Genomic DNA, 25,614 nt, shown 5'->3' with positions numbered 1-25,614 from the left:
AATCGATGATTTGACAGGAAATGAATTAAAGAATCAGAAATCTGCACGAAAGAAAGACAGAACAGCTCTTTTATCTATTGTTTCAAGCGGTGGACGAGTCAGGTTTTAAAAGATCTCAGATGCAGCAAACTCGAAGCAAGCATGGGCAACTTTGGAGAAAGTATTTAGAGGTGCTGATCGTGTTAAACAAGTATCTGAATACATTACACGAGTGCAGTCCGTGGTAAATCAACTCAAGAGGAGTGGAGAAAATCTATCAGAAAAAAGGGCAGTTGAAAAAAATTACGGTCCCTTACAGTGAAATTCGAAAATGTTGTTTGTGCCATTGAAGAATTATAAAAATCTGGAAGAGATGACGGTTGATGAGCTTACTGGTTCTCTTGAGGCACATGAGCAGCGAAGGAAGATGAAGGAGTAAGAAACTCTTACAAAAGCCCTCCAAGTAAAAGCAACAATCAGCGATGACCAACTATTGCTTACCCAACAAGAATGAAGCAGGGGACGCAGTCGTGGAAGTCACAGATTCAACCGCGGTAGAGGTCATGGACAAGAGGAAAAAGAGTCTGAAGACGAAGGCCAGTCTAATCAACAAAATTGGCGTGGATATGGTCGTGGTCGCAGCATGGAACACTCGTATCGATATATATTTTAAAAGAATGGATTTGTCCAGTGCCCCTACCAGCATGCCTTGTATGTAAAAGAATGAAAATATAATATTTTATGTGTTTCCCTTATGTTGATGATCTTATTTTCATGAGGAACAATGAAGAATTGATAAATGAATTTAAAGGGGACAGAACTCGAGAATTTGAGATGACTGATTTAGGTTTGATGAGTTACTTTCTTGGCCTTGAGGTGAGACAATAGAAGTCAGGTTTTTTGGTGTCTCAAGAGGCATATGCAAGCAACATTCGAAAGAAATTCAAGATGAAGCGCTGCAATCCGGTAGCAACACCAATGGAACCTGGTGTCAGGAATTTTAAATTTGAAGGAGGAGACCGAGTGTATGTAAATAAGTACCGAAGTGTAGTTGGAAGCTTGCGGTACCTCACATGTACGAGGCCAGACATCACATATAGTGTTGAATAATTAGTAAGTTTACGGAGGATCCAAACTGCACACATTGGAAGGCGGTCAAGAGAATTCTGCGATACATTCAGGGAACAAAAACACTTGGATTATTTTACTCAAGTACGTGTAACTATAGGCTGGTGGGTAACTCGGATAGTGACTGGTGCGGGGATGTGGATGACATGTGAAGGCAGTATATAGAGGCTTCTCGGTATGTTTGTCATGCAATATGGCTGAGAAGGTTATTAAGTGAGATAAGACTTCCACAACATAAAGCAACTGAAACTCAAGTTGACAACAAGTCTGTAATTGAGCTGGCAAAAAATCGAGTTCATCATGAAAGTAGTAAACACATAGATGTTCGGTTTCACTTTATTCGTGAGCATGTGAAGAAAAAAGATGTGAAAATGTATCATGTCATGAGTCGGGACCAAGTAGCAGGTATGTTTACAAAGCCGTTGCCAAGCAATAATCGGTATGAAGGATCGCAAAGAGTGTTTAGTTTAAGGAAGGAATATGTTAATTGATTAAACCAAAACTCTTAGAGTCTCTGTAATAGTCACTTTAAATGTAATGACTCTTGAGTTGTGGTGTTATAATATATTACTTTTTCTCAAAAATTGCACAAATATTATTCATAACAATATAGTGATGACAAAGAAAGTAGATTAAAGAAAAGTATAAAAACTTACGCCTTACTCCCGAGTTTTTTAAAGGGAATTAAGTAAGTGTTAGGGAGGTAAAGTACTTTAATCCTATTTTTGGAGTGAAAGTTTCTTAAATTTGTATTCATTAAATACTACTTATTTTTGTCCCTTTTAAAAATTCGGGAGCACGATTATGAATGCAGGTAAAACTACTTTAGTTACCCACTACTTGTTTTCCTTCCCCTTTTAAACTCGGGAGATTAGAGATCCTAATTCCTAAGAGCACCTCCGGTGCTATGTGACCCTTTTGCTTACTTTTGTAAAAACTGTCAGGCTAGATGGATGAAAATGGGTTTGAAAAATTTGCTTCAAAAAAATAATGTGGCAAAGAGCACTGGTACATTGACAAAAATGATGTGACACATGATATGTGATATTTTAATTGAGTTGTTAATGCGAATGCAGGGATACATTCCAATTAATGTCTACCACATGTTCATTTTATAAATAATTTTGTATACAATTTTGTGCATCTAGTATTATTCAATCTAAAATGGGTAACATGCTCCAAAGCAATTATCTCCTAACAGATTTTGTAAGGCCTTTGCATATATTATATTATATTTAAAGTTGTATAATATCTTATTATGTATTTATAATTTAATTTAATAATAATTAAATTTTAATAATCTGAATTAATTATAATATAAAAATTAAAGACATGTCTCATAATTAAAATACATTAAACTATTTAAAAATATTAAATTAAAAACATTAAATATTAATTTTCAATAGAATGTTGACATTGATGAGATGCATCAAGATGATGACAATGATGGTGGATGGGATGTATGGACAAGTGCAGAGAATGAAAATGTGAAAGATGATAAATTTGAAGAGGATATTACTAAAATGGAAGAAAAGATAATATTACACACAATTATTACTGATTTATAATGCACATATTATGAATTATTATCTACATTTTAATATTATGTTTATTGTCAGGATTTTGGTGAGTTTTTGCGTGACAGGATAGAAATATTATTGATTTAAAACATCAATTTGAAAGAGATCTTAGCAGAGGTATTGAAAAAATATTTAGCTAACGAAAAACTTATGGTTGTCAAAGTGGTATTCAATGAAATTTTTAGTTCAAAAAACAGTGATTGTGCTGAAAAAGAGTCAGTTAAAAATTTTATTGAGGGAAACTAAAAAGAGGGCAGCAATGATACCTAACAAACAAGAGGTCTGCAATCCAAATGTTGAAGTTGATTTGGATCGAGTTTCTATATATCAACTAAACATCATCGATTTCTTGTATTTGGAATAGGGGATTAAAACACCAAATATTAGTTTATCTGATAGGTAGAAGAGATATATTGCTTTCATTCCATCCTTTTCACTTGGGGCGGAGACAGATATTGGAATTAACAAAGATCATGAGCAAATTCTGAAAAATGAAGATTATGGGACTCCAAAAAATTATGTTAGAGAGAAAAGTACAAGAATTATAAAGTTGGGTCCATATGACAATTCACTTTAAAAAAAAAATTGTATATTTTATAACAAAATCTTCTATAACACTTTCAACATACAATTCATACAAAAATGCACTTTTAATCAACTATATTTAATTTTATCTGTAACGATAAATGATAAACTTTGAAACGATAAATAATATACTTTTAAGCACTTAAGTTATTCAACCGTGCTCGCCCCCTCTATTTCTAGGAAGACAAAATTTCGTTCTTCCGGGATAAACTTATACTGTATACATTTCTAAACCACACTTGAAAACCGGTTCGTATTCCTTTAACTGCCGCCCAAAGTTGGAATCAGAAAGTAATCCACTCCTGTCAGAACTCAGAAGCTTGTCAATTGTAATGTCAAAGACTGGGTTGAGATCTGCTGCTGAAATATAAAAAGCATAAAAAAGAACCGAAAGACAAAAAAAAGATTCTATCATTGTTAAATGTTTTGTGGGTGTGTTAACGAATATGGAGAGGATTGTTGTTTTTATGGATGAGTATCAGGCATGAGCATAAAATCGAAAAAATTCGAATTCGAAATCGAAACTGCTAAAAATTGATAAAAATCGAACTGCAAAAACCGATCCGAAACCGAAAAATTAAAATCAGAAACCAATTCTTCGGTTTCGGTTATAAGTAGAAACCGAATCGCAAAAATCCGATCCCAGCCGATTATTTAAAATAAATAAATAAATTATTATTATTATACATAAACTTTAAATAAAATAAGCACCCATGTTTTATATAAACAGAAAGTAAGTCAGTAACTACTGTTTGGATATCCGGGCTTCAATTTTGGGCAGTAAGCAGTAAGGCAGTAGATTAATATTTTTATTAAAATTTGTAGAATGGATTGCCATTGCATGACAGTAAGCCATACTTATGACTAGAGCCGGCCAAACGAGCGGTTTGGATCGGCCCGCTCGCTATTCGGCTCGCCGGAAATTCGTACAGTTCGCCTCGAGACGTGCCGAGTCACTATTCGGATCGAACCGTTAGTTAAAACGAACCGACCACGAGTTAATAATCTGAAAACCGGAACCGGACCGTAACCGGACCGGCCCGACCCGCTTTAACCGCCAACGACTTTGCAAGCACGAACCAGCACGGCTCGAACCGGCACGGCTCGCCAAATACGCCTGAATTCGCCAAACTCGCCTGAATTCGCCTGAACTCGCCTGAATTCGCCTGAACGAACCGCTCGCATTCGCCTAACTCGGCTCGCATTCGCCTAACTCGGCTCGCATTCGTATAACTCGCCTAACTCGCCTAATTCACGAGTCGATCCCGGGTTATCACTTTATCAAACCGGCACGACTCGGCTCGGCTCGTTCACTTCTACGTGCCGTTCACGAGTTACTGGCTAATTGATTCGGCTCGCTTGAAACTCGGCACGGCCCGGACGGCCCGACCGTCTGGCCACCTCTACTTATGACTCAGCCAGGTCTTTAGAAAATAGTACTCCTTGCATTAATCAAAATTAGTGCAAGGAGTATAACTGAAGTGCATTAATCAAAATTAGTCACCTTTGCACCTTCTTTTTTCCATTGTTTGTTGTTGTTCTGGTCCTGCTAGCAATTTTATCTAATGCTTTAATTTTCTGCAGGTCATACTAGCAATTGGGTAGATTTTAACGACATAATTTAAATATATTTATGCAATTTATTTTTCTTCTTTTTTAATTTACAAATCATATTTATTTTGTTAATTTTGTGGGATGCGATTTTAAATCCAAATCCGATCTGATTAAAACCAAACCGAAATTTTTTGAACCAAAATTAAACCGACGATTGCGGTTGCGGTTTTGGGTTTCAATTTTAAAAACTAAGAATACGCAGTTTTGATTTCAATTTAAAACCGAACCGATCCGCCCTTCACTCTCAGCACGCCCCTTGGTGAGTATATACACATTCTAGATTATCGACCATGTGAGGTCAACGAAGTATACGTACATATCTTCTTTTTTCATTAAAATCTGGCCACATGCATGCACCGGTAGCCGGTAGGTACGTATCTTACCGTAATTTATAACTAGATTAATTCCCGGACTGTTTTCTAATAATTTTTTTGAAATTTTATTTTAGAATAGCCTAATTTAAATATATAATAACACAATATGTTTAACATAATAAGAATAGAATAAAATTATAAATATAGAAACTTAAAAAATAATATTACCCAAATTACACATATTTATTATCAGTTTTTATTAAATATAAAAATATAATAATGAATATTTGTATAAATAAAAATAATTTTGAAGAGGATAAAATTAATGAAAGAAAGAGAATTATTGAAAATTAGTAATTTAAAAATACAAAAATGAGGGAAAAAGGGAATGAGAAATGGGTAAGAAAGAATTAGTGGATGTAATAAATGAAGAGATAGGATATTTGAATGAAAGTAAAATAAATAAGAGGATTGTTGGTGGAAGAAGATATCAAATTAATGAGAGCTTACTCTTAAAGGTTAAGAGAGTTTGACACTTATTAATGATGTCATTTGTATTTGTTTTAGTACAATGTAGAAACTGTGAGTAGAAAATTACAAATACCGAAGAATGTGGAATTTATTAGGTAGGTCTGGCTAGAATATAATACTGCGGCATGAACGAGAGAGATTGAAATTGACTGCATTAGGCTACTAATTATCCAGTACTACAACTACACGTAAATACCAGCAGCAAGGAACAAAATCAAGAGCATAAAACTAGCAGCGGCTACAATTCCGACGAATTACCGTGTCCTTTGAGATGTGTATCATTGTTTTGATTAGTCAGAAACCACTACTTATGGCCACTGAGCTGCAATTTGCAGAGAAATCTATATTCCTTTGACTTCTGCTTTTTTGCCTTTTTCCAATTGGAATTTAGTGAAGATGGAGACAAAGAAAACGCTACGAGGAGTCATAAAATTGGAATATGGAATTTCTTAGGTTCCGTTTCGAATCCCATGCAAGTTAGAATTTTAATATATGAGCTACTAAGTCTGATCGGGCAATGCTCGCTAGATATTAATTAATGTTTTTAATGTAGCTAATATTCACAGTACATTCTGAAATGATTTGTGTGCAATGTCAAGATAAAAGAGAAAATATATTGCAGGCCAAATTGAAGGTGGAATACCGTATTATTAAAATTGAAGAACTACAGAGCACGGAGGAGTTGCTATTCAATATATATTGAACAACATAAATTGTGATTCAACTTTAGTAGCGTATGCATCTATGTATTATGCTTATAAGCAAGTCCTCAACTTGGACGACAGAAAGTGAATTACATTATTAGGCAACGCCGTAACGACTCTTAACCCTTGATCACCTTCTCAAAGAAAACCACAAAGGGTTGGTCAGTTAATGCCACAAGACTCCTACCATGTTCATAGTATGCTCCCACATTCTTGCACATAACATCACATGGTGCAGAAATGCACTGTACTTGGGAACAATATACAATTTTGTAGTCTAATCTTTCCTTTTGGATCCTGAACCAACCATTTTGGCTTTTATCATCGCCTTCTACTCCACCTACGGTCACGAAATATCGCTTTCTCAGTTTATCATACTTGTCCACTTTCCATATTGTAGATTTAGCACATGTTTTGGTAGATGAGAATCTAATAGTTAAGTCAGTCGATTCTCGAATCACACGGCCGCTCACACCTTTCTTAATATTTATGGGATGAATTGTGAGCCAGAGGCCTTCTTCGTAGAGACTTTGATCTTGGGCAACATCAAGAGAGCAAGTTTTATTTCGAACAGATGCTAATGTAATGCCCCCTTTACCTCCGTATATTGGAATAATGAAGTAATCCACCCCTGTGAGAAGCTTGTCATTTGAAACATCAAGCACTGGGTCTAGATCTGCTGCTGCGAAAAAAACATATGAAAAAAGTGAAACAAATAAGAAAGTTGTCTTCATTAGGATATGTTGAACTTTGCTAGGCGCGAGTGTATAATTGAAGTAATTGGGAGAAATTCCCTGTATTTATAAATGTGAGCTTATGCACATTATTATTCTAGATGCATGTAGTATTAAAGTCCACAGACTTATCAATCTAGCTAGAAAACTAAGTATATATACTACTACCCTATTAAAATACTAGCATAAATCCCATGCGATGCATGAGTTTTCATTAATATTTTAAATTTTTATTTATCAAATTATATTATATTTTTAAAATATTTATATAAATATATAATGATTATAATTTATAATAAAAATAATAAAATAACATGTGGTCGTAATTTAGTAGATAAAATAGACTATTTCTAGTAGTTTAACAATTTAGTAGTTTAGCAGATATGTAACACTATTAATTATTTATATGTTTTAATAATAGGATAAGTTATATTCGTAGTTTAGTAGGATAAGTATACTATATTTAGTAGTAGTTTAATAATTTAGTAGTTTATTAGATATATAACACTATTTATCTATTTTTGTAATAATCAAAATTAGAGAATTATCATTGAATCAAACCGTTGAATTAAATTATCTCTATTCCATAGTATAAATTAAACGGTGGACGCAAAAACTACAGATATCAGAGAACGTCGAATTTAACAATTCTAGTTAGGACATAACTCCTGCCACATCCAAAAAGAAGATTGAATACATTATGATATTATCCATCACACCGAGCCAGAAGTCCACTAACAGTCTAGTTGCGGGCACTTGATCATGAGTTGTATTTTCATTTTACTAATTAAGTTTGACCGTTTGTACTAAGTGGCACTTCTCTTCTATATATAATAGGAGAACGTTATTTGTGGGAATAGAACTTAAGTTATTTCATGCATCAGGTTGTGATATGTGTTTTTTATCATACACATAAATATGTTAAATGAATATTTTATTATATAAGTGTGTTAAATGAATATTTTATTAAAATCTAATACTTCGACTAAGTTCTATATTAAGATAAAAAGATTAATGTGTTAGGAGAGAAAGCGGCAGTTGAAACAATGTTGCAAAAATCAAATTGCTAATAGAGCTTGAACATTTAGATGAGTTATATACACGGGTTGTTATATATGGATTCCAGGATTTGATCAAAAATTTATTAATTTTATTATTAAAATATTATTATATAATTCGTGCGATGCACGGCATATTGTATATTCTAATTTTAATTATTTCTCTCAAAAAATACTAATTTTTTTTTTAATTTTAATATGTTACTGGCAGTATTCGAATCTTATACCTCTTAAATAATCTACTAATTTTTAAGAATAAACTTAACGGTCAACAACGATCGACAATTAAATTTTCAGTATTTCGTCTTTAATATAATATTATAGATAGAAATATAATATAAGTTCAAGGTGAATCACAGATAAATTAGGTCATTTTGTTTTTGGGTTTCTAAATCAAATAATTGAGCCCGTGACCTAACTAAATTTTTTTATTTCGATTATATTATGAAAATATCCAAAAAAATATATACTGACCATTTAATTTATATATGTGAACCCCGTGTTTCCATACATGTATGTCGTGCATTTAAAACTTTGGAATAATGAGGATGATGCTTCCATCATTCTGAGTATGCCTGAGATGGCGAGATTCAGATGATATTATTTTCCGTGAAAGTACAGTGTAGGTGTAAGAAAGGTGACCCTTAGAATGAAGCTTATTAGATGTAGGTTGTGTTTTTAAAAGCCTAAATTAAATACAAAACGGCGGGAAAATCTTAGTTGTTTAAATTTAAATGAAAATTTAAGCGGATTTGTAAGTGGTTATGAAAAATATGGAGTATCAAGAATCTAAACATATATTTTTCATAACAATTTTTTTTTAATCAAGAATCATTGTTATGAAATCAAATGTAAATATATATGTGTATTATATATATGAAATACAAAGGTAAATCATACAATTAAAAAGTAATCTATAATTTTGTACTATGATCGAAATAAGAGAAAAAAACCCCCAAATACCTATTTAGGGAAGTTACACTAATAGTAGTGTATTTTAATAATAAAATTAGTAAATTTTTAATCGAGTTGTATATATACATATGTACCTCTTGTGTATTAACATTAAAAAGCGTTTAAGTGAATATGTATTTAGGGTTATCAAGTTCATCTAATAAAATATAATTTTTAGTAGCATGATATGTCCATAATTTGAACGGAAGGTTCAGAATTTGAACTCCATCGACAGTTTATTAAAATCTAATACTTCAACTATGTTCCATATTAAGATAAAAAGATTAATGTGTTAGGAGAGAAAGAGGCAGTGAAAACAATGTTGCAAAATCAAATTGCTAATAGAGCTTGAACGTTTAGGTGAGTACTAAACCGGTTACATATGGATCATAGGAATTGATTAAAAATTTATTAATTTTATTATTAAAATATTTTTTATATTACTGTAGTATAGGGGGCATTTGTGTCTTATAATATTTTAAATATGAAAAATGTTTGATATATAAAGTGTAAATAATAATATGTGATAGATTTTAATTAAAATGGACTCATGTAATCACATCAATAAAAATCCAATTAAAACATTTCATATTAATTATTATGTCATTGGGTACAAATTTTTTATACACAATTTCATGTACCTCACATTACTCTTTAAAGATATGAATGTATAATGTCACGGAAAATATCTATTTTTAACAAAAATGTTTGACCAGAAACCCAGATCCTCCTCAGTCTTCTAGTAGTATAAAAATATGGGCAAATATAAATGTAGCAACTGAAACAACTTTTAAGACAAGTATGTAGTATATGAGTAAAGTTGTTAAATGCAACTGTTTATCTCTGTTTGGAGGAAGAGTGAAATATGCTACAAGTGTACATGCAAACACAAAACTGTCACTACCAATCTCTCTCTAATCTCATTTCAACTTTTAATCAATAAATTTACTGTATGTGTGAGCCTTCTTTGCAAATAAAATACACCCTCTTTGATCCTTTCGCCTATCCTAATTCACAAATCCAGCTGGTTGGTCTGGTAAGAATGAACTTCTTACTTTGAAATTTATATTGTGTGTGGATGTTTTTTTAAACAATAGATAGACTGGAAGTCAATTGTTGCATATGTTTTCTATTCTATGGTTTTGAGTTTCTTGATGAAATTTTGTGCTTTGTTGATCAGTTTGATTGTATGTTTTGTTCTTGATTCAGTCCATTGTTAGTTATGGACCTGTGTAAGTCTCCCTTTTTTTGTTCTCTCTCTCTCTCTCTCTCTCTCTCTCTCTCTCTCTCTTTCTGTAATTATAGCTTCATTGAAATAATAGAAAGAAAATTTTAGATTGAAAATATATCGAATGTTTCTAGAAATATCAAGATCAAAGATTTTGTATTGTGATCAATTGATCATTTTCCCTGTGCTGATCTTCTAAAATTAAAGCTAGGGGGAGCATATTGATCAATGTATGTGTAAAATACAGTTCTAAAGAGAGCTGGTTGAAGTGGTGATCTACTTGACAATGCCCGTGACCTCCCTGTTGCTTTGTTAGTTTGTAGGTTGATCATTTATTAAATTGACCAACTTATAGGTTGTTCAGTGGCAGCAACTTTTTAACTTTTCTTGTGACTCTGGTCGACATCATTTGTTTTTGGTTTTCAGCATTTTATTTCCATGGTCCAATCGAGCATATAATCAATTTCTTCTGTAAATTGAACAACTTAAGAAAATGTATAACATAAAAGAATTCATTTGTATTCATGCCTCTATTTTTTTAGCTCTTGTATAAGCTACGTTACATTGTTTGAACTGTTAAGTAAAGGTGGTTAGAATTTTGTGATTAAAGGGTGCTAGTAGAAGAAGGTATACTTCAGAATATGGGGTGCTTTGTGTCCACGGCAAAGGACACTGGTGGACACCGAAGGAGGCCGGCAAATATTGGTGATGTAGCGGTGTTTGTTCCTGGTTTACGGATTCCAAAACCTGTGGATATACCTCAGTCACTGGGTGATCACCTATCTAAGAGTTTACTGGAACGCCTCTCTGCTCTTAGAACCCGGATAGTTATTATGGCAGGCCAAGAAGGTCCGACAATTACAAGAACAAGAAGGAGAAGCATTAGTCAACATGGTTAGTCTTTATCACTCCTATTTTCTTATTCTGTCAGGAATGTGGTCGTCTAACCCATATCTGCCACTATATGCAGGGAGATCAATACTAGGAGATCTTATTCAAGCTCTTAATGATTATTTGCCGGTTCTTCTGGGATTGGTGAAAGATGGTAAATGTGTGCCGAATATTACTAGCATGAATGTGCTGCTAAATATTAGCACTTACAAATTGTAGTTCCTTTATTTTAACTGCAGGGAGCCTGTTACAACATAAGGTGCAGTTTGTTTGGATTAATCAGGAGGACGATGCTGAGGTAAATATTTAATTATTAGATTTATTATTGCATACATCCATTTCGCATCTCTCTCTTTCATTAAGAAGGGTCCTTGTGTTAATAGATATCATTGGAATATTAGGAAACCGCAATTTCTAGTGCTTGGTACGAAGTATTGTCAGTTTTGCACTTGATGGCAGCATTATCATTTTTGCAAGCTAACTTGCTGCTTCTTCCCAGAATGTCCAGTGATGGATTTCAGCCAAAGGTGTCAGAAGGTGGGTACCAACTACAAACTTTCTGTGCTCTGTATAAGCAGGAGAGCAAGGTTTTGTAGAAATGTATGAAAATATATTTCTTAAGAGATTATTTGGTGTAAAGCAGATGCTTTTTCACACCTGCTAGTACTCCCAAAACTCTGTGTATCTTTTTATATCCGTAGTCTGCATTCTATAATTTTTTCTCAAGCGTATAGTAATCTTGGCTTTTGAGCTACAAAGTGTGACATTGCACTTCTATTTATGTGTTTATCTTTCCTTACGCTCTCCAAGTTGATCCAAGTTTGATCCATTCAGAATTGCTCTCTGATGTTTTTATGTTAAAAAAAACAACCAAGTGGTATCGAATGCTGTAGTTTTGTCTATGTACTGAATCTCTTAGACCAGCAAATAGAAGAAAGCTATGAACGTGTTTACTTATTAATACTTTCGGTAAGGTCATCACGACACTAGGCTTTTGGTACATTCTAGTTTTGGATTGTTTTTAAGTAGATTTAAACAACAGTTAACTCTAGCATTCGTGAAAGAATTATGTCTTTGCGGTGAAACAGTAATTTCGATGCATGCAATTGATTATTATAAACTTCCTATAAACGTTGTACTCCAAAATACTGAACCTCATACTAAACAGTATATACTTAGCAATGAAACTGCAGACTAAAAGCTACTCTTGAACCTCCTCTAAATATTATTACATGTATCTAGATCCGATAGGACAAAATATAATGTCCTGACCTCCAAGAAACTAGGTAGAAGTTGCACTTCTGAACACGGATGAAAGGAACATAAGTTTTAATATATATTTTACTAAATGACCTTGGTCTGCAAATTACTTATGGTTTCTTCTAGTTAATTGCAATAAATGTGATAGTCTTTCGCGAGTTTGTATAGAAGAACCTACTCAAGTAGTTCATTCTTTTGGTAACTCTTGTGTCCAGTTTCTTCCACTGTCAAACAAGTGTATTTCCATGTGTTATGAAGGTTTTATTTGCCTTCAATTTTTTATGTGACAGAGAACAGACGATCTTCCATCGATATTTTTCTGAAGGCAGCTGGGTACCTTGATTGTGCGGTTCGACACATTCTTCCACAGTTGCCTCCTGAGCTCAGGTAATGGATACATGGCCAATGCTTTGCAAATTTCAAGGATGCTCTTGTCTTACCATTTTTCATTTCAGGAGACATCTACCGGTCGACTTAGCTGAAGGAGTCCTACGTGCTCTTTGTCTTCAGGCACTGGGACAGGTACTAACTCCTCAACCATCTGTTGTACTTCTATTTTTTTATGTACAGAAACAAGGGATAGTTTGATCAACACCGGAAGTGAATTTTCCTTGTTTCCAGAAACAGATTTTGTACATATAACTGATTCAAGCTGTGTAATTGTTAATTTATCAACTAGATAACTGCTAAAACAGCCAAATTGTTTGTGGATGGGAAGGCTCAGATCTTGTAAAAAATTAGCTTGCAAAGAAAGTAAAAAAAAATTTACTCATGGCCAAATAAGCTCTATACATCACATTTTAATCTACTATAACTGTGATCTTGTTTCCACAACTTCCATCTGTTTCTTCTAATTTTATCTGTAATCTAGTATGTTACACTTTCTGGAATGTTGTCTTTGTCCCAGACTCCTAATATATATTTTCCCATCTTGAAATTTGGTCAGAGTGTGGATATACAACTTGGACTTGCAATTGATAGTACAAAGGCCACTCTTGCAGTGAAACGTAGGCTTGCATGTGAGATGGGAAAGTACTGGCAACAGGTACCGCTACATTATTCTTTCATCTTCATTTAACTTTAATTCAAGGATTTACAGATGCTTCTTTTAGATTTTTATCTTTTTTGTCACTAACTATATTGAAAAGCATCTTAGTTCATTCCTGCTTTTTTTTTTATACTTCATTGATAATTGGTCAAGGTCCTTTTTCTTCTCTCCCGATTTGTTTGGAAATTCGCTAACCAACAGTAAAGACAAAAGAGAACAAATATTTTATTTTATTCTGACACTCCCCTCACTCGAAAGCCCATTTTTGGGTCGAAAAGTGAATCATGAGCACCCATCTCCGACCAAAGTTCTGGTACCATGTTAAATAACCAGCTCATCTATAATCTTAAGGTGTTAGAAGAGGACTCTAAATGGAGTGGTAGGCACTTTGCAGCCAAAAAGCCCAGTTGCAGATATTAGGCGGGAATTAGACCGATATATCTTTGACCGAGCCAAAAACCAATACCATAAAAAATATTAGCTGACGGAATTCAGCGATTCCAAACTTGATCATAGAATAATAACAACTGCTTTGGCCGTAGCCACCTGTATTGAATATATTATCTACATTCATAATTTCAGCTATTAATTGCTGATCAAAAGTTTTGAGAAATGATGTCTGGTCGAAATGGCTTCTTCTGTATGGTACTTGCATGGCTACATGTGTATGCTACTTGCATGGCTACATGATGCATATTAAATCACTGCAAAAGTGTTGAGTTTGTAAATTTTGAAGTTTAAAATCTGTTAAAAATGTTGGTATTTTAATATTCTATGGTTTCTATCACTAAAGGCCTGACACTTTTGTCTGTATCTAGCAATTTCTGATGGTATTATTATTATTTTTCCCGTTATACTTTACAGTAATGTTTCATCGCAGTATATAGTTATTAGTTTGTATTGACTTTGATTCCAACTGTTTATATATATTCTTTCCTATGGCAAATGTTATTTTGGAAAGTACTGTTAATCCTTCTTCCTGTATGATATATAGGCCCAAGATAATATCACTAATCTTCCATTAACAAATGGTTGGGGAGAAAAGCATAAACTCTTTGTGAAGTGGAAATACATTGAAGCAAGGGTAAATTTTATTCCTTATGCATACACACTTTTTATTTATACTTTATTACCTTCCGCTTAGATTCCGTCAACTGGTTACATTTTCTCTACTTGGATTCTGTTAAAACCTAGGCACGTATTGGTGCTGTTAAATATTTACAGGCTGCCGCATATTATTATCACGGGTTAATCCTTGATGAAGGAAACACAGAGAAATCTCATGGGATGGCTGTAGCTGCTTTGCAAGCAGCAGATGAATATCTCAAAGAGAGTAAAAAAACATGTGAAGCCTTTAACATGGCTCCTCCTCTCTCACGGTAATTCGTTTTGTTATGTGAAGAAATTATTGATGTCCAAGTATTCATACTTGACAGAGAAAATTAAAATAATAAGGTGAATCAATGTACTCTAATGTTAAGCAATCAACAAAATTTAACACAGCAACATACCAGATCGAATCAGCTATGATATGCTCCGTAAACACTAAGAGGCTGTTGCCGACTTGTAGGTGTTGTATCTACATTGGCAAATTTGCCTTTTTCATTACATTGGCTCTTCATTACAAATAGAATTTCTATAATATAAGAGAGTTTATGGATCTTGACATCTAATTTATTTACACTATTACAATTGTATGTTCTGTGCATTGTTGGCCACTCTAATTGCCAATGATGTAACACAAACTCTATCATGATTGACTTCTTTTGTTTAATGTTGTAATTGAACAGAAGATGAAATAATGTTGTAGCCAAACCTCATATGCATTTTTTTAATTATGGTCAATTACAGAATTTTTGTTGTTGATAAAGCAGAAATTTGAAACACTTGCACTCAAATGCCTCTACTGAGACTTGAACCTTTAACCTCTTACGTAAAGAAGAGGGGTATCTGCTAGGCTAGGCCTTGTAGATATTCACATGGTGCTTAATGATCAGTACTCAACATGTAGATCAGCTTGCGGCTTGCCTTACCTTGTATTATTTTTTATGCAGAAATCCCACGCTTTGGGGAACGATGAAGTATCTCTCAGAGAAGATACCCAAAGATACTTCCAGCAAGGTGCGAATCAATCGGGATCTCTACTCCTATGAAAAGTGAGTTCTCCAATTTCAGTTTGAAGCAGTCTTTTTGTTTGTGATAATTAGTTTTAGCAGTCTATTTGTGGTTAATGGAAGTAGAGACTAATAGTAAGCAAAACTGATAGTTATGAGTTGTGATGAATTCCTATAAGCAAATCTTTGAGATGCCTTAAAAGAATTTGTCCACGTTAAATGATTAAATCTAAACATCTTCAGAAATACTATACGAGTAGTCGAGTAGTGTCAGTTCATGCTAACTTGTTCTAATGTTGGCTAAATAGGATAATGGGGACAGCCCCGACATTGCCGGACTTCGCTTTGGCCTTGAAACCTGATGAGTACCAGCTTCCTGTAGTGGACACCTCATGGCACAATGAGAAGCCAAACAAAGGGCAGATCAAAACATGAGTCATATGAACAAGTTACTACATTGCGAAGATGGAAAGCCATCCCAAAGCAAAGGAACATGTGATACCAATACGTAAACAATACGCATTAATCTTCAGGGACTCATTTTGTTTGACAGCAGAGAATTTTACAATTCTATTAACTCTAATCTGTCAAGTGAACATAAACAGAAATTTATTAACCTGATTCTTCGGAATTTGATGATCTTCGGCAGTGAAAGAACAAATGACATAAAATAATGGTAGGTACAAGATTTTAAATTCAAGATATGGTGGCAGTTGGGTTGCAAAATCGCAAAGTTCAACCCAAAAACGGAGCTAAAAATATACTCCCTCTGTTCTCCCATTGTTATCGTTCCGGCTGACATTTTAAGATGAAGAAAAAATATAGTTTTTTAACTTTTTTAAAAAAATTATTTTTTTAAATAAAAGTTTAAATATTCTATTTTTATTTAGAAAAATAATTTTTTTTAAAAAAATTATAGAAAAATAATTTATATTATATCTTAAAATGCTTGCTGAACACTCTTACAAAAACGATAACAATTGGGAGAACGGAGTGAGTATTCTACAAGTCACTACTAGATGAGAGCATCCCAGAGTTTTTTTTTAAGTTAAAACATTGTTAATTAAGTTGAAAAATGATATATTGATTTTAAGATAATAATTTTTTTGTGGTTATCTCATGAAACTTAATTGAGATACATGTGATTTCTAATATAAAATATTAGTAGTATTAGTACTCCCTTTATCCCTCTCATTTCTTTATACTTTACTTTTTGGGATGACTCATCCAATTGTTTACACTTCAAAAATTTTCAAAAATAGTAAAAAATTTATTATTTTTAAAATAACTATATCCACTATTTCTCTCCAATATACCCACTTTATACATATAATATTATTCGATCTCATTACTTTACTCACTTTTTAACTTTCATCTACACATTTATCATTTTTCCTAAACTCCGTGTCCAACCCAAATGCATTTGGGAGGCAAATGTAAACATTTGGGAGGGACGGAGGGAGTATAAATGTACATAATTTCCTGCAATTGCAATAATGCCCTCACATTTTTATATGAAATTCTTTTTCACCTTAAGAAATTTAGGTGAGGTAATTTTAGGAACATTTTTCTCTTGATTTAATTAAATTACTAATAATATTACTTGTTTTAATATTAATATTTACTGAAAATTGATTTAATTACATAATGGCAGAAATTCAGAAAAGATGCAATCAAATTTGATATAACAAAATCATCATTAAAATAATATTTGGGTTTCTTTAAACTTATTTCCGTTGTTAATAAAGAGTGGAGAAATCGTAAATAAGAACCTCTTTTTCATATTCAAAATCTTTGTTACGTTTTTCAATGGAACTTATTATTACTAGTGACAAGATTGACAAAAAAAATTAAAAATTATTTTTTTAATAAATCACTAATCATAATTATTATATTAAAATTCTAAGTACTAAATTCATTATAGATTTATTTAAATTAGGAATTAACTTCAAGTTAAGATATAAAAAGGGTATGAAATAAATTTAAATTTACTTACTAAAAATATTAAGCTTGAACTAAATTACGCTAAAGAAATTCTAAACTAAAAATAATATTATTACTGAATATAAACCGAACTGTTCAATTTCATTAAGAGTCATTTGTTTTAAAAATGTTCTCGAAGTTATCACCATCATTTTGTCAAAAATATTACTGACTCTGTTTTTTGCTATTTGAGACTTTGACTTTTAACATAAGTATTTTTAACCGTACCTAAATTTAAAATTTAAATTTTTATTTTGAGTTAATATTTTAATTATATATTTTTATTCATAAAAAATAAATTAAAATTTTAATTTTAACCATACACCTGTGTCAAAAATTAAAGCGTTGGTAGGTGTTTAAGTTGTGAAATGCGCAAACCAAAAAAAACAAAGTGGTATATCTCTGTTATCCTGAGGAGGAGAAGGAAGAAGATGATGATGACGTCATTGGCCCCCATTTCTCAAGCATTTTGTGCACAGGTGATCTTCTGTTTTTGTTATTATATATCTCTATTCTCTCTCTGTTCTTATCTTTTCTTAAATATTTATAATCTTGAATTCAATTATTTAATGTTATATTGTACAGTGGAAATCTAAAGGTGCTGTCGTAAATGGAAGAAGAAGAAGAAGAAGTGTAGTTAGTGTTAAAGCTTCTTTCTGCAATTCCTCAGATGAACCCATTTTAAAAGAAGCTTTTAAGGTAACCCCCTTTTGTTTATGTTGATTTATAAGCTATTTTATTGATTGCTTTTACATATTGAATTGTTTGATTACCTTATGAATTTATAAATTATTTCATCCAGAATAATGGTATAACGGGTAGCCTTGTGCACTGTGTACGGTGATAATACTATATTGCAAGTATTAATTTGGATAGGTTAATAATTTGTAGTATTTTGCAGTAAAACCTAATTATTATGTTGAAAATTAAATTATTGTTTTGGCTCTGCAAATGAGAATCAACTGTAAACCTAGTTATTATATCAAGCAGCATTCGACAAGTTTAGACATGTAGAGCGTAATAAGCTTTTCCACTGTTGTTCCCTGAAGTTAACTTAGGTTTCAGCGGAGTTAGGATAGTGTGTAGTCACTAGTGACTGAATTCTTGCTTTGTCTGAGAAATTAAAGAGATAAGAGCATATTAAATTACTGTTTAACATACTTTGGGTTAGGGAAGAGGGGAGATGTAGAATGGTTCACTGAGTTCTATAAGAGAATGAAGTGAACATAGTGATTAAATGTAGTCTGTGTTCGGCTTTCTCTTGACATCCTCGTAGTGGACCTTTGAAGGGGCAGCCACATTAGCTTTGAGATTTTTATCAACCTTTCACCTAGAGCTAACAGGTGGAAAACTACTGGATAATTGGCTTGTTATAATGGCTTGGTTGTCTGCTTAGCGAAATGATGGTTTCCTTTGATTCTGATGACAACCTAACAAGAGTTGAAGCATTGTTATTAAAAAAGCACGCTTCAACAGTATGCGCAAATATGTGTGTCGAATAGTAGTGATCTCTTACAAGTCTTAAATTGGTGACGAAGGCAAGTACTCTAAACCAAAGCTCTCATAACAAATTGCGATTTGTGATACATGATGAACAGGAACCTCTAACAATTCTTAGTCATGATGAAAAGAATCCTCAAAGGCTCAAACAGTTCTCTAGATCTCATGGTCGAAGATGATGAATGTGAAAGAGCCAAAGAGGCCACATTCTCGGCAAGAATGGGCTAAAGCTAGTATTTGCAGAATTGCAGTGACCCCCCTGTAAAGTAATTATTATCATGCATTACGATAAAAACCTCAAATTCTCTGGAATATATAGCCTTTTCATCATTTTTTTTCACATGTAACTGCAGTAGCGTTCAAGTAATGCCCTTTAATTTTACCAGATTCAGCCTGTGTTCTATAAATTGTTTCTGCAAAATAGGAAACGATCTCTCCAAGTCTTTGACATATAAATGGTTGGGAGTTCACAAGATGAAAAGAAATTTTTGGGGACCCAAGATCGAGCTAAACAGTTTTAAAGTGTAACTGTTGAACTTAGGTTGATATCTATTGTCCAGTGAGTCGGTGACATTCAAAATTGGTCAAGATCATGCCACATACTGCTCTTTTATTGTGATTTATTTAAGTGTATAGAGTTTATGTATATAATGTACTTATTTCCATAAGTTCTGCTTGTCGCAAAAAAAATCACATTTCACAAAATTTGCCTTAAAATTCACTATAGCGCGTTTGTTGACTTTGCACCTTTCAAAACAGTGGAAGAACCACCATGCTAAGCTTAAGTAATCTTGTTAAATGTTGTGTACTTGTATCCAGGGGAGGATCTAGTAAGAGGCACCGGGGCCCATAAAATCAAAATTTACGTTTTTTTACCATTAATTTTTTTGAAAATATATAAAAGTGCCTCCTCAAAATTCAAAAATATACAGGGATATTCTCAAAATCTGCCATGTGTCCCCCTAAACTAGAATTCCTGGATCCGCCCCAGCTTGTATCGCAAGGTCATCTTTTTTTTGGTGGCACCTAGCATTACATTTATTTCAGATTTCAAGAAACTTGGTACAAACAAAAATAAGTTCTTGAAAGTTCTGATTTCTAAACAGTGTGCACAACTGTTATTTTGGACCAGAGGATGTATATGGTTGATGGTGCTGAAGGTCACTTTTCATGGTATAATTTAATACTAGATAAGTATATAACTGATGATGCTGAAGGTCACTTTTGCATACTTTCAATTTGCTCTGCATGTCAATCATAGGTTTTTATCACAGCTGCTTGCATATTCTTTATTGGTCATTGCAGTTAGTACGGAAACTATTTATAGATACATTCTTGCATTTAGCTCTTCTAAATTATGTTTCAATTTACATAGGAGCCTGTTGCTTTCTTGGGAGGGATGTTTGCAGGCCTTCTGAGACTTGATTTAAATGAAGATCCTCTCAAGGAATGGATCACCAGAACAGTTGAAGCTTCTGGTCTAAGTGCTGAAGAAATCGAGGCAGAAGGTGTTCCGCAAGAAGTTCCAGAGCAGATTGAAATAGAGTAATTTGTTTTATGTGCTTATTGAAATAGAAGTAGTTATCTTCTATATGAATATTAATCAATTGTATTCACGACACTGCTCAAAGTACTCTAGCTTTCGCCGCTTCTGTCCATTCTCTCGACAGTCAATATTGCTCACACCATGATATGGTAAACATCACTAAGACTGCATTATGTAGTTACAATTTTGACAATTGAAAGCTGGTACTTTTATTTTAAAGGTAATAATATAAAATGTATTAAATGTTTAATTATAATATGTGTTGATGGTATTCGTACTTGAATGTCTGCGAGTAGTTAAATATTTGATAATATAAATATTTAACTATAATATGTTAATAACAAGTTTGAACCTTAATAAGTTAGTAATGAGTTCGAACTTTATTGAGTACAGAATATTCTTTTAGTAATATATATATATATATGGTATACTCCAATAAAAATCAATTTAGAATAAAAATTAGAAACCAAATAATTTTTTTAAAAAATTAAGTTGAAATATAACACATATGGTATACGAATCGATCGTTGATAGATATAGAAAAATACAATGAAATCAGATTTTAAAAAAAATTACGGTTTGATGGGAAATATCAAATTAAAAACGGAGGGGAAAAGCTGAAATTGGGTGTGGAAAGGTGCAGGTTAGTTGGGTGGTATGATTTGGAGGAACCATTAGATTAGGTAGATCTAATGGCTTAGAGTAGTTCTAAGTTTCTATTTTAATTTTAGTTTGTATTTGATCATTTCCCTATATATATATATATAGGGGACCCTATCCACAGCCATGGTTGGATAGGGTCCACTTACAACCAACAAATCAGGACCGTTGAAGGAAAAATGAATGGCTGAGATCCGCTACTGCCGCTATGTTTCATTGCGTCAACCGCAATCCGCAATGAAACATAGCGGCCTGACCCACATACTCCATTTCCCTTTCTGCCCTTTATCTATATTAATTCATTTATTAATACTTTTTTATCTACACGGGCAGGACTATTTATAGGTGAAAATCTGAATTTTAAAATTCACAAAATTAAATTTAGCACAGAAAAAATTTTGCTGAAAAAATTTCATTTGACTGTTGAAATTGCCGCAATGAAGCATTGCGGGGTGTCCAAACTGCCACATTGTTTCATTGCGGTGTGTCGGTCAAGCTTCTGCTCTGTTGACCAGTCAATTCTTATTAATATTGGCACATAAAATATGTTTTGCACAAAAAATAAGTTTGACTGTTGATAAATTTTTTAAACTAAAATAACTCAATTGACTAAAAAGTATAAAATTAATAATATTATTTTTAAATTAAAATTATTCATACGATAATTTAAAGAAAAAGTACAGAAAAAAATAAAATTGATAAATTTATTATTAAAATTGATAATATTTTAAAATATTACTACTACTTATATTTAATGTTAACATATTTTAAAAAAATTAATTACTGTTGAACATTAATATTATTTTTATACTTATATAAATAAGTTAATTATTAGAATAAGCAAAAGAGAGGGGCAGTTTGGACATTAAAAATTAGGAGCCTACCCAACAATGAAACATTGCGGAGTGCGCAATGTTTCCTGTGCATGGCGACATCCCGCAATGTTTCATTGCGGAAGTCAAGACCCGCATTAAAACATTATTTCCTCCCGCAATGTTTCATTGCTGTGGGTTGGCTGGTTGTCTCCCAACCCACGTTGGCTCCTGATTAATTTCCTTTATATATATATATATATAACTGTTAATATTTTTTTCTCTTAAATGTAACTATTATTATTTCATCTGCCAATAAAATTTTGGGTGAAAAGTTTAACCCACTTTTATTTCAAATTAACTAAAATGATCATTTTTCAAAAAATTGGTCAATTTTAACACATGAGATATCTAAGTCTGAGGCGGTATTCCGTGTTGGTGGATGAAATACCCCATTACGGTGGTCGTTTATAATTTGGGATATCTAACTGGAAGTAATCAATCGATTAAAATTGGTCATTTTTTCAGAATGATTATTTTGGTTAAATGTTTTAAAATATTGGTTATTTTTGTCATTTTTTCAAAATTTTACACATAACAGCTTTTAAAGTGCCTTGAGCGTGGAGCAGTTTTAGTTATAACGAAACTCAACTAAATTTTCTTTTCTTTTTTTGCCAACTAAAATTTACCCAGTTTAGTTGATAATAACAAAGTTTTATATTGATTTAGGTCCGGTTACAAAACAACTAGTTTTAAACAAAACTTTTCAAACTTAATAATACATCAGTTTTTATTTATCTTGCCATTGAAAATAGATGTAACACACACATATCTAAGTGTTATATTGTGATTTTTCCAACACAAGAGTAAGTTCAACCATGTTCTGACAAATTTCTTATAAATAAATATATTAAAATATAATTTTTCAGTAATTTAAGATATTTTTGTTATATATCAACTTTAACAACATGTCTTATATTTGTGCTTTATTATTAAAATAACTAGCTTTATTACCTGTGCAAGGCACGGGATAACTTTATTTATAAAAAATATTGCTATTTTTTAATGTACTTTTACGATATTTGTGTTATTTCATACAATATTGTGTGGTTCATGTTACAAAGACTAATGTAACGACGAATATCCCTAAATTTATATTATGCCGCGAATATAAAGTTTAGAATGCACTTTTACCATTGGAAATAATGGTTTTCTATCAAGTTTCAATGATTTTTTCAATTGGAGATACCAAAAATACTATAATGTTTATGTATCATATTTATCAAAATATGGGGGCAAAATAGTAAATTTTTTTACACGGTCGAGCTCGAATTTCAAATTATTCGGCTCATAAGGCTCACGATTCTTATCGAGCCGATACTTTTTTTTAATATAAATATATTTGTATGTAAATATTTAATATTTCATTTATATTTCATATATTTAATAGAAGCGATTTCGAGCATAACCTATCATATTTCGAGTTTTTGTCAATATTTGGTGAAATTGATTCAACATTTCAAGCCAAACCTGAGGCGACCGGACTATTTACGACCCGAGTTTCAAGCTTAATTTAGGATTCGGTTGAAACCGAGCTCGTGCTCGAGCCCGAATATTTTAATCGAGTTTGAGCCTGAAAGTTTTCGACTCGGCTCGACTTGATTATAGCCTTAGTTGTTGTTGTACACAACTATAAAATTAGTATTTTGAAGTGAGTTAATTACACAAGTCTCGATAATTAATAAATTATTATTATATGGTAATATATTATCAACAAGTTAATACGATAACATAATATCAACAAGTTAATTATTTAATGGTTGTAATTTTTTATAAATAAAAAAAATTATAATCTCGTTGTTGTAGATGAGTATAAAGTTAGTATATTGTAGTAAGCTAATTACGCAAGTCTTAAAATAATTTTATTATATATCAATATTAGCCTCTACCTCAATTGATTGAAGACACATGTTTGGACATATGTGTCACATGTAAATTCTACAAGCCAACAATATTTTATCATATTTATTCAAGTACGGACGCAAAATAGTAATTTCGAATTATTTGTTTCTCCTAAAAAATTGAGCCTATCGAACTTTTTATGACCCGAGATTCGAGTTTGAAATTTAAGATTCGGTTGAACTTGAGTTTGAGCTTGAACCCGAACATTTTTAATCTAGTTCGAGACTAACAGTTTTCGACTCGACTCAGATTGATTATACCCTTAGTTGTTACACAAGTATAAAGTTAGTATCTCGAAACGAGTTAATTACCAGAGTCTTGATAATTAATAAATTATTATTATACGATAAGATATTATCAACAAGTTAAAATGATAATATATTATCAACAAGAAATTATTTATTTGATTTATAAATTAAAAAAATAATTATAATCTCATTGTTGCACATGAGTATAAAGTTATTATATTGTAATCAGCTAATTACCCAAGTCTTAGAATAATTTTATCCTGTATAAATATTGAATTATATAGGTTTAGTCACCCAAAATAAAGAAAAAAGTATGTAACTCAATAGTTGATGTTATCAAAATATAATCAAATGAGCCTCCAGCTCAGTTGGTTGAAGTCATATGTTTGTTATAAGTGTGTCATGGGTTCAATTCTCCACGCTAATAATATTTTTTCATATTCATTCAAATACGAGAGCAAAATAATAATTTCGAATTAAATGTTTCCCCACGAAAGCAAAAAGTTATTTATTTAATGTATCAATTTTAAAAAAAATATTTATTTAATGTACCAATTTAAAAAAATAATTATAATCCCGATGTTACACATTAATATAAAAATATTATATTGTAGTCAGCTAATTATCCAGTCTTAACTCAATAGTTAATGTTAGCAAAATATAAACAAAAAAGTCTTTAGCTCAACTGGTGGACATCATATGCTTGTGATAGGTATGTCATGGGTTTAATTCTCCATTTCAACAACATTTTTCCATACTTATTCAAGTACGAGGGCAAATTAGTAATTTCAAATTAAATGTTTCCCCAAAAAAAGCAATATTGCAGTATTATATATATAACTAGCATGAAAACCCGTGCGAGGCACGTGTCATGTTCTATTATAAATTTTCGAGATTTTGTGGTGTGTGCAATATTCATTATTTGGTGATGAATATATTGTACTTTAACTATATAATTACCTAGTTATAGATGAAAACTGTCCATAATTGAAATATTTTTGTTTTGCGAAATGAGTAGTGTAGATACTTAATAGTTTACAAGATTGTGCACAATGTTTATAAACCGACTTACTTGTATTTTTGGTTCATGTTTGCAAAGAGTCACATAGATAACAAAACCGTGGATAAAAAATTTCTTTATGTACCCAATTCATAAAAGTAGAGTTTTTTCCAGCTTACAT

General features: G+C 32.1%; 3 protein-coding genes across 6 annotated transcripts; 2 read left to right on the top strand and 1 right to left on the bottom strand.

Moving 5' to 3' along the window:
* Window positions 1-6,554: 6,554 nt before the first annotated feature.
* LOC141714157 (kunitz trypsin inhibitor 5-like) lies at window positions 6,555-7,169 on the bottom strand. The gene has a single exon (XM_074517690.1). The coding sequence runs from the start codon at window positions 7,167-7,169 to the stop codon at window positions 6,555-6,557; it is 615 nt and encodes a 204-aa protein (XP_074373791.1).
* A 2,817-nt stretch (window positions 7,170-9,986) lies between these two features.
* Window positions 9,987-16,464, top strand: LOC141712184 (uncharacterized). 3 transcript variants are annotated; one of them, XM_074515020.1, is made up of 12 exons: window positions 9,987-10,217; window positions 11,020-11,303; window positions 11,380-11,454; window positions 11,540-11,598; window positions 11,702-11,837; window positions 12,851-12,947; window positions 13,016-13,082; window positions 13,507-13,605; window positions 14,603-14,692; window positions 14,803-14,987; window positions 15,663-15,764; window positions 16,031-16,464. In XM_074515020.1, exons 2-12 carry the CDS (start codon window positions 11,051-11,053, stop codon window positions 16,155-16,157), a joined length of 1,290 nt encoding a protein of 429 aa, XP_074371121.1. In that variant the 5' UTR covers window positions 9,987-10,217; window positions 11,020-11,050; the 3' UTR covers window positions 16,158-16,464. The 3 variants fall into 3 exon arrangements, with proteins under 3 accessions (XP_074371121.1, XP_074371123.1, XP_074371122.1); XM_074515022.1 differs by having other exon boundaries at window positions 9,990-10,217; window positions 14,833-14,987; window positions 16,031-16,460; XM_074515021.1 differs by lacking the exon at window positions 9,987-10,217 and having other exon boundaries at window positions 10,854-11,303.
* A 1,580-nt stretch (window positions 16,465-18,044) lies between these two features.
* On the top strand, window positions 18,045-20,857 carry LOC141712185 (UPF0426 protein At1g28150, chloroplastic). 2 transcript variants are annotated; one of them, XM_074515024.1, is made up of 4 exons: window positions 18,045-18,184; window positions 18,291-18,404; window positions 20,312-20,378; window positions 20,581-20,712. In XM_074515024.1, exons 1-4 carry the CDS (start codon window positions 18,074-18,076, stop codon window positions 20,628-20,630), a joined length of 342 nt encoding a protein of 113 aa, XP_074371125.1. In that variant the 5' UTR covers window positions 18,045-18,073; the 3' UTR covers window positions 20,631-20,712. The 2 variants fall into 2 exon arrangements, with proteins under 2 accessions (XP_074371125.1, XP_074371124.1); XM_074515023.1 differs by lacking the exon at window positions 20,312-20,378 and having other exon boundaries at window positions 20,581-20,857.
* The last annotated feature ends 4,757 nt before the right edge of the window (window positions 20,858-25,614 follow it).

This window comes from Apium graveolens, chromosome 3 (assembly GCF_009905375.1).
Source record: "Apium graveolens cultivar Ventura chromosome 3, ASM990537v1, whole genome shotgun sequence".
Lineage (NCBI taxonomy): Eukaryota > Viridiplantae > Streptophyta > Magnoliopsida > Apiales > Apiaceae > Apium > Apium graveolens.
The sequence above is the reverse complement of the archived record's forward strand: the minus strand, read 5'-3'. Positions and strand labels throughout refer to the sequence as shown.

Bases quoted from the DNA above. Each gene is read 5' to 3' on its own strand.
- LOC141714157 (XM_074517690.1), bottom strand. From the start codon at position 7,169: ATGAAGACAACTTTCTTATTTGTTTCACTTTTTTCATATGTTTTTTTC.
- LOC141712185 (XM_074515023.1), top strand. From the start codon at position 18,074: ATGCGCAAACCAAAAAAAACAAAGTGGTATATCTCTGTTATCCTGAGG. The intron at 18,185-18,290 runs GTGATCTTCTGT...TATATTGTACAG, and splicing joins CTCAAGCATTTTGTGCACAG to TGGAAATCTAAAGGTGCTGT. The intron at 18,405-20,580 runs GTAACCCCCTTT...CAATTTACATAG, and splicing joins TTTTAAAAGAAGCTTTTAAG to GAGCCTGTTGCTTTCTTGGG.
- LOC141712184 (XM_074515020.1), top strand. From the start codon at position 11,051: ATGGGGTGCTTTGTGTCCACGGCAAAGGACACTGGTGGACACCGAAGG. The intron at 11,304-11,379 runs GTTAGTCTTTAT...CACTATATGCAG, and splicing joins GAGAAGCATTAGTCAACATG to GGAGATCAATACTAGGAGAT. The intron at 14,988-15,662 runs GTAATTCGTTTT...TTTTTTATGCAG, and splicing joins ATGGCTCCTCCTCTCTCACG to AAATCCCACGCTTTGGGGAA.